The sequence below is a fragment of the Salvelinus sp. IW2-2015 genome, linkage group LG13 (genome assembly GCF_002910315.2).
Source record: "Salvelinus sp. IW2-2015 linkage group LG13, ASM291031v2, whole genome shotgun sequence".
Lineage (NCBI taxonomy): Eukaryota > Metazoa > Chordata > Actinopteri > Salmoniformes > Salmonidae > Salvelinus > Salvelinus sp. IW2-2015.
This window is the reverse complement of record NC_036853.1, coordinates 10,270,173-10,283,513: the sequence shown is the minus strand read 5'-3', so window position 1 is coordinate 10,283,513 and position 13,341 is coordinate 10,270,173. Positions and strand designations below refer to the sequence as shown.

Here is a 13,341-nt window from a genome sequence, read left to right as displayed (position 1 = left end):
TAGGTCACACACCACTCTAGGTCACACAACACTCTAGGTCACACAACACTCTAGGTCACACACCACTCTAGGTCACACACCACTCTAGGTCACACACCACTCTAGGTCACATAACCACTCAGGTCACACACCACCCTGGCCAACACACCACTCTAGGTCACCACACACTCTAGGTCACACACCACTCCTAGGTCACACACCACTCTAGGTCACATACCACTCTAGGTCAACATACACTCTAGGTCACACCACTCTAGGTCACACACACACTAAGTCACACACCACTCTAGGTCACAACCCACTCTAGGTCACACACCACTCTAGGTCACATACCACTAGGTCACACACCACTCTAGGTCCCAGACCACTCTAGTCACACAACACTCTAGGTCACACAACACTCTAGGTCACACACCACTCTAGGTCACACACCACTCTAGGTCACATACACACTCTAGGTCCGCATAACCACTCTAGGTCACATACCACTCTAGGTCCACACCACTAGAGGCCACACAAACCACTCTAGTCACACCACCATCAGAGGTCACACACCACTAGAGGCCACACACCACTAGAGGCCACACACCACTCTAGGTCACACACCACTCTAGGTCACACCACACAATTTGCATTTCTCCAGTACTGTGAAAATAAACATTCTAGGAAGGAAGCAATCAGAGCCATTGTTAATCGTAATGTGAAAGCAAACAAGATGACGTTCATCATGCAGATGGATTTGGAGGAGCTCCATCCAGATCATAGCGGTCTAATATGAAAGCCACTATTGGCGTCACAATGAACCGGAAGAGGGAACATTATCTGTTGTATACTGTACTGTACTGTTTACTGGGCACCAGTGGGTTAATGACTCAGGGGAAAATCTCAATGAAGGACATTGTTAATGACTAAATGACTATCGCCCCGTAGACCCACTTCAATTTGCTTACCGCCCCAATAGGTCCACAGACGATGCAATCGCCATCACACTCCCATTTGGACAAGAGGAATACCTATGTAAGAATGCTGTTCATTGATTATAGCTCAGCATTCAATACCATACTCTTCAAGTTCATCATTAAGTTTTCAGCATTCAATACCATACTCTTCAAGTTCATCATTAAGTTTGAGGCCCTGGGCCTGAACCCCACCCCGTGCAATTGGGTCCTGGACTTCCTGATGGGCCGCCCCCAGGGGTGAAGGTAGGAAACAACATCTCCACTTCGCTGATCCCCACAAAGGCGCATGCTCAGCCCCCTCCTGTACTCCCTGTTCACTCATGACTGAGTGGCCATACACACCTCCAACTCAATCAAGTTTGTAGACGACACAACAGTAGTAGGCTTGATTACCAACAACGATGAGATAGCCTACAGGGAGGAGGTGAGGGCCCTGGCGGAGTGATGACAGGAAAATAACCTCYCCCTCAACGTCAACAAAATGAAGGAGCTGATCGTGGACTTCAGGAAAAAGCAGAGGGAGCACATCCCTATCCACATTATAGGGACCGTAGTGGAGAAGGTGGAAAGCTTCAAGTTCCTCAGCGTACACATCACTAACGATCTGAAATTATCCACCCACACAGACAGGAGGCTGAATACATTTGTTTTGGCCCCTAAGACTCTCACAAACCTTTACAGATGTACAATTGAGAGCATCCTGTCGGGCTGTATCACCGCCTGGTACGGCAACTGCACCGCCCACAACCGGAGGGCTCTCCAGAGGGTGGTGCGGTTTGCACAACGCATCACTGGGGGCAAACTACCTGCCCTCCAGGACACCTACAGCACCCGATGTCACAGAAAGGCCAAAAAGATAATCAAGGACAACAACCACCCGAGCCACTGCCTGTTCACCCCACTATCATCCAGAAGGCGAGGTCAGTACAGGTGCATTAAAGCTGGGAACGAGAGACTGAAAAACAGCTTCTATCTCAAGGCCATCAGACTGTTAAATAGCCATCACTAGCACAGAGAGGCTGCTGCCTACATACACAGACTTGAAATCATTGGCCACTTTAATAAATGGAACACTAGTCACTTTAACAATGTTTGCAAATCTTGCATTACTCATCTCATATGTATATATTGTATTCTATACTATCTACTGTATCTTAGTCTATGCCGCTCTAACATTGCTCATCCATATATTTATATATTCTTAATTCCGTTCCTTAATTTAGACGTGTGTGTATTAGGTATTTGTTGTGACATTGTTAGATATTACTTGTTGGATATTGCTGCACTGTCAGAACTAGAAGCACAAGCATTTCGCTACACCCACAATAAAATCTGCTGAACACGTGTATGTGACCAATACAATTTGATTTGATTTTCGAGACATTTTTGGAAGACAATGTACTGTACGTTTTTACTAACTTTACTCAGTATACATTTGCATTGATATACTGTATTGTGCTTGCTACCTTCAACAATAACACAATGTTCTTCCTATTCATCCTCCCAGGGAAACGGCAGGTATTCTCATCAATGCAACAGCCACTTTTCTCAAGGATTTCACATCGAAACACACAAGTCAAATGTACCAAGTTCTTCTTTTCAGAAATAGTGTTACTGGAGCATTTGTAATGCAAGACATCAGATATGATGGCTAGTGTGTCAGAAGAACATGTGAGAAAAGTCTGAAAGAACGTTCCTATTCCATTACTATGTGTGACTTGGGGATATAACAGGGTTATTTTAGTATGTGTTGTAGATTGTGTGTATGATCTTGGTCTAATAGCAGAAAAGATCCAGCTACATTATTCAAGTGGTTAGTGTAGAAACATCTGCCAGACCAGGGTTCCCCAAACTCGGTCCTGAGGCCCCCCTGGGTACACGTTTTGGTGTTTGCCCTAGCACTACACAGCTGATTCAAATAACCAACTCATCATCAAGCTTTGATTATTTGAATCAGTTGTGTAGTGCAAGGGCAAAAACCAAAACATGCACCCAGGGGGGGCCAGGACCGGGTTTGGGAAACCCCGTTCCAGACTACTTTTATTATGGAAGATTTGAATATGTTTGATTGCTCTGTATCCCCCCATTGGAATACTAATTATTTACAATTCATTTATTAGTTTCTCATAGACAAGCTCTCTTCTGACCCTGTTGATTCGGCCTCAACCATGCTGTGCCGGAAAGATGGTCCTAATTTTACTTTGGCTGCCTTTAACAGTCTACATCCTCTTAAGGTTTCTTCCTATAGCCAGGAGTTTGTTTAAACTGTTACAAATACAATGGTTACTTCACTGAATAGATTATTGATAAAATATTGGATATTTAACAGTCTACTGGTTGTAATTGGTTGTATATTTATCAGCTTTTAGTTGAAAAAATGAAATCGCCGCATTCTCACCTATTTATTTTCAGAATGCATCCACAGTTTCACTCATGATGACCACTTTCATCTCTACCTTCTGAAACAACCTGGTCTCAGAGCATTGCGTATTATTCTGTACGTAAATCTGAGACACTCCATTTAGTGTGATACAGTATGTTACGTTTCTTATGGTATGTATTAATTTGTGGATGTCCATCATCCATTTCGTATGATATGTTACGAATTTGCTAAACGTACAATATGCTACAAATTAGCAAAACGTACAATATGTTAAGAATTWGCGAAATGAATTATTTGTTATAAATTGCAATTTTTTGTGGCTAACATTAGCTAAGTGGCTAACGTTAGCTAGGCTAGGGGTTAGGGGTTAGGGTTAAGGTTAGGAGTTAGGTAAAAGGGTTAAGGTTAGGGTTAGATAAAAGGGTTAAGGTTAGAATTAGGGGAAGGGTTAGATAACTTGTTAAGTAGTTGCAAAGTAGCTAAAAAGTGGTAAGTAGTTGAAAAGTTGATAATTAGCTCAAATGCTAAAGTTGGCCGTGATGAAATTCGAACATGCAACCTTTGGGTTGCCAGACGTTCGCATTATACGCCCACCCACCCTGACCAACCACCCTCCTTTCATTTTTGCCTTAAGTAACCTTCTGTCTTTATGTAACCATGTCAAAAGTAACATATCATACTCATTTGAGAAACTGGATTTACATGTATTCTCTTACGTCTAGTCTATGAGACCTGTCTGAAAGCACTGGGGAGAATCTGCCAATGTGCCCCAGGAAAACATTTCAGATTAAATAATATGACAGCTTTATCCTTCTAAACACCTGCTATTAATCCCTAGTCCCATGACTGTCTGATTTCTAAGTGTAACGAAAGTGGTTAAGTGAACCATGCTCATGTGCCATGAGACCTGAAAATTTGTGTTAGCTCCCCAAGCTAATGTAATGCCTAGGCTTTAGGTCAGCAGGCTAATACAGTCTTGTAACACACAGACGACCTGGGTTAAAACCCAGTCAATCACATTCGTGCCTAGACTCGGTCAATTGATGCCTATCAGCTGCAAGGATTGTTGTGGAGAGGGGGTTAAAGAATAGGTCATTCTGAAAAGCATGCTCTTTTGATGATTAACCTTGCCTGAGAGTTAAAGAATTGAGTCAGTTGGAAACAATATTGGTATTTTTGTTGTTGTTGCCCTTTGTAAAACAATTATAACGAGCTGGTAAATGATTATTTTTTAATTGGTTATATCTGTTAATTTTCCAATTGTCCAATTTGATCCCCGAGATAATAACTTGAGCAGTAGGCTAACAGTGTGCCGCCTCTTTTCTCTCCCCATACTCTCTGTTCCAACACGTTTCAAGCGCTGAGAAAAAGAGAAGTAGATGTTAAAATACCTTAAGTCAAGGCTGATAATATCTCTGTTTATTCCGAGGAAGAGAGGGCAGTTCAGGTGAATAAATGTGTTGTTTGTTTGTTTTGTTTAATCCCAAATTAATTCAATAACGCCACGGAGCTCACTCCATGACACATTTACATACACCAAACAAATTGAAGACACACAGCAAACAAGATTTAAATTCAATGTCAGAACGTACTGAGATGTATTTATGATGAGTGGGATATGTGCACAGACATTGCAGGACGACCAAGGCATTTTCTGGGTTGTTTCTAACGGAGACAGGCGAGAAGCTGTGGTGGTGATTACGAGCCTGAACCTTGCGCGTGCCTGCGGAATCTATAAAAGAATGAGAGGTGAGTCCACCGAGCTCAGTGAAGTGAATGAGAGACGATACGCTACGCGTTGCAGAGGACAGACCTATAAAGTGGAGAACAACTTGGATTTAGCAAAAAGACAGCTCCACAGAGAAAATGAATAGGACAGGTATGTTCATGTAGGCTGCTTTTTTTCCCCTCATCATGAATGTGGCATCTCCTACCAATTTCTACTCCTGAGCATAAGAGGTCTCCAACATGCCATGCTGAGTGATTTGTGAATGAATAAGTTCGCCATGCAACCAAACGACAGTGTGCAGACCCTGGTACCAGAGGTGTGTGAGCAAGTACTGGAGGATAATGCAGGACTGGGTTACGGTGGCTCTACTGGCAACCTGTCGCTGCGCTGCTGGCTACACTTCTTAAGCAAGGAATCTATACTGGAGCTTCAGGGAGATGGTTCCAGCATCACAGTGCGTGTAATGATAGCTCTGGTGTACTCTGTCGTGTGTGCACTGGGGCTAGTGGGGAACTCTCTGGCACTCTACCTGCTTCACTCACACCACAGTCAGAAGCAGTCCTCAATCAACTGCTTTGTAATGGGCTTGGCTCTCACTGACCTGCAGTTTGTTCTCACGCTCCCCTTTTGGGCTATTGACACGGCTTTGGACTTCCGCTGGCCCTTCGGCAAAGTAATGTGTAAGATCATCAGCTCCGTGACCATCATGAACATGTACGCCAGCGTCTTCTTCCTGACTGCCATGAGTGTGGCGCGATACTACGCAGTGACCTCGGCCCTCAAGATGCACAGCAGGCGTACGGCGGCAGCCAGCGCCAAGTGGATCAGCCTGGGCATCTGGGTAGTGTCGCTGCTAGCCACCCTGCCCCACGCCATCTACTCCACTAGTGCCCAGCTATACGACGAGGAACTGTGTTTGGTGCGATTCCCTGAGTCAGGCAGGTGGAACCCTCAGCTGCTCCTGGGGCTGTACCAGCTACAGAAAGTACTGCTGGGCTTTGTTATTCCCTTGGTGGTCATCACTGTGTGCTACCTGCTACTGCTGCGCTTTGTGCTGAGCCAACACATCAGTGGAGCGGCCAGCTCAGAGGGCTCGGAAGGCCGCCACAAGCGCCGGTCCAAAGTAACCAAGTCGGTAGCCATCGTGGTGCTGTCCTTTTTCTTGTGCTGGCTGCCCAACCAGGCGCTGACGCTGTGGGGCGCGCTGATTAAGTTTGACCTGGTGCACTTCAGCAACGCATATTACAACGTCCAGAACTACACCTTCCCGCTGACTGTGTGTCTGGCTCACACCAACAGCTGCCTCAACCCTGTGCTCTACTGCATAATCCGCCGTGAGTACCGCGCGGGCCTCAAAGAGCTGCTGCATGCCACACCCTCCTTCAGGAGCCTGGCCAACCTGCTACCCCGCAAGGCCAAGGTGGCAGAGGCTCCCCCTGTCATGACGCTGGTCCAGATGGATGTCTAAAGGCGGGCGGCTCAGCGGCTCTCGTAGACAATGGGCAACAACAAGGAATGCACTCAGCTCTCCAAAATACCAGTTTCATGGAATTTGTTTGTTGTAGTTGCTGGAGCAGCATCACAAGGCAAGCCCATTGGGATGTGTGCGGTGCAAATTAAATAATAATTACATACTATACTGTTTAATTAGTCATACTATGCTGTTTTACTTGGAGAATTGTCTGTTGTTATATGTTAGTATTTTGCTGATACAGCTTCGTCTTTTGTGGGTCATGGGTCAGGGCCTACAGATAAGAGCCATTTGGGTGTGACTGTAGTATGTGACATCCTGTTTTAACAATCCACAGGAACTTAGATGTGTGGAAACATGCAGGAAGGGACAGACAATGGTGGCAACGTCAGCTATCTTAATCTGCACAGACAAGCTAAATCAGCTTTTACACACCATGTTCCGTCCCTGTTTCCACCGGTCTGCTAAACTGCCACGTCGACAAAATAGGTTGTTCTTTTTCTATAAGAGGAGAGAGACAACTCTTTTCGTTGAGCTTTCCTAATGATGCACTGTTGAGTGGTTGTTATTGATTGCTTCATTTTTGCAAATCTTATAAATAGTTGTTTTGAAGAATACAGTCTCTCCCTTTGGTTAGAAATACCACGACATGTGCCCCAGTTTTTCTCCCCCTACTCAGATTCTCTTCGCCAGATGTGTTTTTCCTCTCTCCTCCGCTGCTTCTCTGCTAGCTAGAGATACATTTAGCAAGCTAACGTGAGATAGGTATCACGATGGTAGCTCGGCTACATAAGGTTACATAACATTCACATATGTCGCGGGGCAGTCGTTGAACTTTATTTCCCGAACTCACATCTTCTTTGTCACTAGAAGCCAATGCCTCAAACATACACTATATAAACAAAAGTATGTGGACACCCCGTCAAATTAATGGATTTGGCTATTTCAGCAACACCCGTTTCTGACAGGTGTATAAAATCTAGCACACAGCCATGCAATCTCCATGGACAAACATTGGCAATAGCATGGCCTTACTGAAGAGCTCAGTGACTTTCAACGTGCGGACATCATAGGATGCCACCTTTCCAACAAGTCAGCTCGTCAAATGTATGCCCTGCTAAAGCTGCCCCGGTCAACTGTACATGCTGTTATTGTGAAGGGTAAAAGTCTAGGAGCAACAACAGCTCAGCCGGAAAGTGGTAGGCCACACAAGCTCACAGAACAAAACCGCTGAGTCCTCGGTTGCAACACTCACTACCGATTTCCAAACTATTTCTGGAAGCAACGTCAGCACAATAACTGTTTGTCGGGAGCTTCATGAAATGGGTTTCCATGGCCAAGCAGCCTCACACAAGCCTAAGATCACCATGCTGAACGCCAAGCGTCGACTGGAGTGGTGTAAAGCTCGCCACCATTGGACTCTGGAGCAGTAGAAACACATTCTCTGGAGTGATGAATCACGCTTCACCATCTGGCAGTCTGACGGACAAATCTGGGTCTGGCGGATGCCAGGAGAATGCTACCTGCCCAATGCCAACTGTAACGTTTGGTGGAGGAGGAATAATGGTCTGGGGCTGTTTTTCATGGTTTGGGCTAGGCCCCTTAGTTTCAGTGAAGGGAAATCTTAACGCTACAGCATACCATGACATTCTAGACAATTGTGTGCTTCAAACATTTTGAGGAAGGCCCTTTACTGTTTCAGCATGAAAATGCCCCTGTTCACAAAGTGAGGTCTATACAGAAATGGTTTGTTGAGATCGTTGTGGAAGAACTTGCATGGCCTGCACAGAGCCCTGATCTCAACCCCATCAAACACCTTTTGGGATTAATTGGAATGCAGACTGCGAGCCAGGCCTAATCACCCAACATCAGTGCCGACTTCATTATTGCTCGTGGCTGAATGGAAGCAAGTACCCACAGCAATGTTCCAACATCTAGTGGAAAGCCTTTCCAGATGAGTGGAGGCTGTTATAGCAGCAAAGGGTGGACCAACTCCATATTAATGCCCATGATTTTGGAATGAGTTGTTCGTCGAGCAGGTCCACATACTTTTGGTCATGTAGTGTATATGGTTGGATTTGTTGGAATTCTCTCTCCAGATCTTCCTATAGGGAAGCAAATCTTCCTTGCGATATAGTTAGACACAAAGCTGCTCTTGCTGTCAGAGACGTCTGTGTAGCCCGTTGTTCAAATGGTGATGTGTGTGTGTTTTTGACCAAGCTAGTATAAGCCAGCATACGAACATGCCCACTTTTGCAACATAATGCCTGCCCTTCGACCTTACGCCTGCCCACATGTGAAAGTTCAAGTAAATCACATGATAAACGAGGTGAAAAGGAGACTGGAGGCCGTCTTTAATAACTTGTGCTGCCTTCTCATAATTTATCATAGGGGTCTTAACAGGTTCAAGCTGTACTGCTTCACCCACCGCTTTGTACCTGCGAGATAAATACAGACCGTCAATCCCCCCATGATCTCCATTAAGGAGGGAATAAATAATAAATTTGTTTTCACTCATTTGAATCAGTGAACTTACTCTCTATAGAAAATACTTTTAGCAGCTTATTCTATTCATGAGATGTTGAATTGATGAGAGACTGTTCGTAGGATGCAGGAGTTCATTCAGATAGCACACTAACATGATGTCTGTGTAGGGTGTTATTGTCATGCAATTCAATACCTTGTTATTATTCAAATTGGTCATGTCCTCCTGTGCTATAACTGTCCTTAGTAGGTAGATCCTTTAATTCATCAAATTAAACATAAACTCAATTATGGCCTCATTTTATATTGTTTTGATTCAATTTATGTGGTGAACTGTTATTACCAGAGCCTTATACACATGTATGTATATATATGGCACTGTTTATTACTCATAAGATAACCATTGATGAAGGGAAAAAGAGGATGTCTTCATGAAATTACTCTTTGCTTTGGGGTCATGTCAGGTGTTGAATAGAAGCTCATAAAGCCATTTCTTCAAGCTTTGTGGACAAATGTCTCGCTTCAGGAAGCTTTGTTGTGTGTGCAAGCAACAGATTAGTAGTTTGAGTATTGTTTTACTCCAATGGACATAGAAACATTTAGTGTGGTGGGAACATACTGTATACAGTATGTGATTGAGGTAAGGAATGTACCAGAGGAACATACCAGAAAGCAAGTGGTAGGTCATTGCCTTGCACCACATAAGCTGATCATAAAAGGAAAACATTTCTCCCAAGTGTTAACTACAGATGTATGCAAGGTCAGGGTCTCTTTCTTTGTGCACTAGAATGTAAGAAAACAATTATATTTGAAGGAATGGAGAAATTGCATTGCATTGCAACAAAAATACAACCTTGCTTTCGCCGTCTGCCTATTAATCACTCATTCTCAGTCTGTTACAGACAGAGAGCTGCTCTCTCTCTCTCACACACACACATGCAGACACGCACCCACACTGAGCCGCTGCTTGCTTTAAGAAATACAATGTGAATGTCTTATTGGATATCATCCTCCTACCCATTCACACATCTGTATTCAGAAATCAGTTTGAAGGAAACATATTCAAATATTGAAATAGTCTAAACTTTCAATGGGATGTGAATTTAAAAAACACAAGTCTCTGTGAAATCATGTACTGTAAAGATTATACTGCAAAAACTCTACAGTATTACTACTGTGATTCATCATTCTCTGTAATTGTGTTGCCTAGGTATATCGTTATATAAACTAAGTAATTATGAAAATTACAAGTGAATACATGATCTGCATTATGTAAGACTAATAAATAAACCACTCAACTTGAACATTCTCTTATGATTAATTGGGCCGTGTTAGAATTCAGAGCATGCTGATGGGGATGTATTATCTATTGTTTATCTGACTGGCTGGCCGTTGAGGGTCCCAGTGATGAAGTGGCTCTAATTATGCTGTTAAATACTTGACATTCTCAGCATGTAGACAGGAATGTGGCTCTCCTCATCCTTCTCACGTAGCGTTCATTCTGGGTTCACCAGGCTATTCTTCTCCTGCACTGAAAGACAAACTCTGTCAAACCATACCAAACTTTCAGCCTGAGAAATTATGAGGATTCTTTATTTTCTCAACCTGTAACAAATAAAATGCTTTGACACCAGCTGGCCATCAAGGGCTGCTGTATCGCCTTAAGGAGCTCCTTTCCCAGGCACTGTGATTTATTCATTAGTCATTGATGGACCAGGGTCCACTGCATATCCATAGAAAATGTATTTGGTATCACCTTCCACTTGACTTTTAACAATTTTTCTACTTAGCCTGACATTGCCTTATAGCAATGCATAGCTAAACTTTCAGACTCATGGGCAAAGAATTTGCAAACCATCTAAGAAATCTAAAATTGGTCACGTAGTGATTGAAAGTGCAAAATCATCAGATGATAAGTAAATTAGCTGACTACAGTCTAGACGTGTGCAATATCTCTCCATTAATGATATTACATATTTAGGCTGATGAATAATACAGGAAGCCCTACTCAAAAAATCTTATAGGATTCCAAGAAAACAAATCTAATAGACAATCCTATCAGATTTTGGGACCTAGCCTATATTTATTTATTTATTCATTTCACCTTTATTTAACCAGGTAGGCTAGTTGAGAACAAGTTCTCATTTTACAACTGCGACCTGGCCAAGATAAAGCAAAGCAGGTCGACACATACAACAACACAGAGTTACACATGGAATAAACAAACATAAGTCTATATACAGTGTGTGCAAATGAGGTAGGATAAGGGAGGTAAGGCAATGAACAGGCCATGGTGATTTTAGGTTATATGAATAGGCTATATGATTTTAGCTAATATAATATAATCCTATAGGAGTACAACAGGACTGGTTCCAATATCTGATAGGATCTTTCTATTGGATTCTTGTATTGGAATCCTATAGGATCCTATAAGAAAATCCTGGTTCCAAAATCTAATTGAAATGTTCTATTGGTCATGTTGCAAATGAACTTGCCTGGAATCACTCCCATATTGTAATGGTGCGTTGAAGAGGTTGAGAAGCTTAGGGAATTATCACTGGTGTGACTAGGCAAAGATAAAGTATGTGCTCTGGAGATGTGTGAGAGAGGCTGTTCCTCAGTCTTTAATCTTGATTGCAGTTTAACAATTTATAAAAAGGTTTAGCTATGAAATTGTCAAATAAAGCTGTATTTATCCAATTGTATTGTTCATACAATGTGGTCTGAAATAACAATGAATAGAATAATATCAATACTATGGCTTGACAGGTTATAATATATAGGCAGGGTGATTGTCATTGTGGGAGATCTCTCTAAAACGCCCGGTTAAATTGTGCATAAGAGCATTTAGTAAATGTAAATGGTTAAACTAGTGAGAAATACTGAATGTGTACACTATCATCATAAATTGAAATGTACATTTATTTGTACATACAGTGGGGCAAAAAATATTTAGTCAGCCACCAATTGTGCAAGTTCTCCCACTTAAAAAGATGAGAGAGGCCTGTAATTTTCATCATAGGTACACTTCAACTATGACAGACAAAATGAGAAGAAAAAAAATCCTGAAAATCATATTGTAGGATTTTTAATGAATTTATTTGCAAATTAGGGTAAAATAGGTATTTGGTCAATAACAAAAGTTTATTCAATACTTTGTTATATACCCTTTGTTGGCAATGACAGAGGTCAAACGTTTTCTGTAAGTCTTCACAAGGTTCACACACTGTTGCTGGTATTTTGGCCCATTCCTCCATGCAGATCTCCTCTAGAGCAGTGATGTTTTGGGGCTGTTGCTGGGCAACACAGACTTTCAACTCCCTCCAAGGATTTTCTATGGGGTTGAGATCTGGAGACTGGCTAGGCCACTCCAGGACCTTGAAATGCTTCTTCAAAGTAGCCACCCTTTGCCTTGATGACAGCTTTTCACAATCTTGGCATTCTCTCAACCAGCTTCATTAGGTAGTCACCTAGAATGCATTTCAATTAACAGGTGTGCTATGTTAAAAGTTAATTTGTGGAATTTCTTTCCTTCTTAATGCATTTGAAACAATCAGTTGTGTTGTGACAAGGTAGGGGTGGTATACAGAAGATAGCCCTATTTGGTAAAAGACCAAGTCCATATTATGGCGAGAACAGCTCAAAAAAGCTAAGGAAACGACAGTCCATCATTACTTTGAAGGTCAGTCAATACAGAAAATGTAAATAACTTTAAAGGTATCTTCAAGTGCAGTCGCAAAAACCATCAAGGGCTATGATGACACTGGCTCTCATGAGGATCACCACAGGAAAGGAAGACCCAGAGTTACCTATGCTGCAGAGGATAAGTTCATTAGAGTTAACTGCACCTCAGATTGCAGCCCAAATAAATGCTTCAGTTCAAGTTCAAGTAACAGACACATCTCAACATCAACTGTTCAGAGGAGACTGTGTGAATCAGGCCTTCATGGTTGAATTGCTGCAAAGAAAGCACTACTAAAGGACACCAATAATAAGAAGAGACTTGCTTTGGCCAAGAAACACTAGCAATGGACATTAGATWTTTTTTTATTCCAACCGCCGTGGCTTTGTGAGACGCAGAGTAGGTGAGCGGATGATCTCCGCATGTGTGGTTCCCACCGTGAAGCATGGAGGAGGAGGTGTGATAGGTTGGGGGTGCTTTGCTAATGACACTGTCAGTGATTTATTTAGAATTAAATTCACACTTGACCAGCATGGCTACCACAGCATTCTTCAGCGATACGCCATCACATCTGGTTTGCGCTTTGTGGGACTATCATTTGTTTTTTCGACAGGACAATGACCCTAAACACAC

General features: G+C 42.7%; 1 protein-coding gene across 1 annotated transcript; it reads left to right on the top strand.

The window, feature by feature from the left end:
- The first annotated feature begins 5,311 nt into the window (after positions 1 to 5,311).
- Positions 5,312 to 6,618, top strand: LOC111971652 (relaxin-3 receptor 1-like). Its single transcript, XM_023998509.2, has one exon. The coding sequence runs from the start codon at positions 5,334 to 5,336 to the stop codon at positions 6,537 to 6,539; it is 1,206 nt and encodes a 401-aa protein (XP_023854277.1). The 5' UTR covers positions 5,312 to 5,333; the 3' UTR covers positions 6,540 to 6,618.
- The last annotated feature ends 6,723 nt before the right edge of the window (positions 6,619 to 13,341 follow it).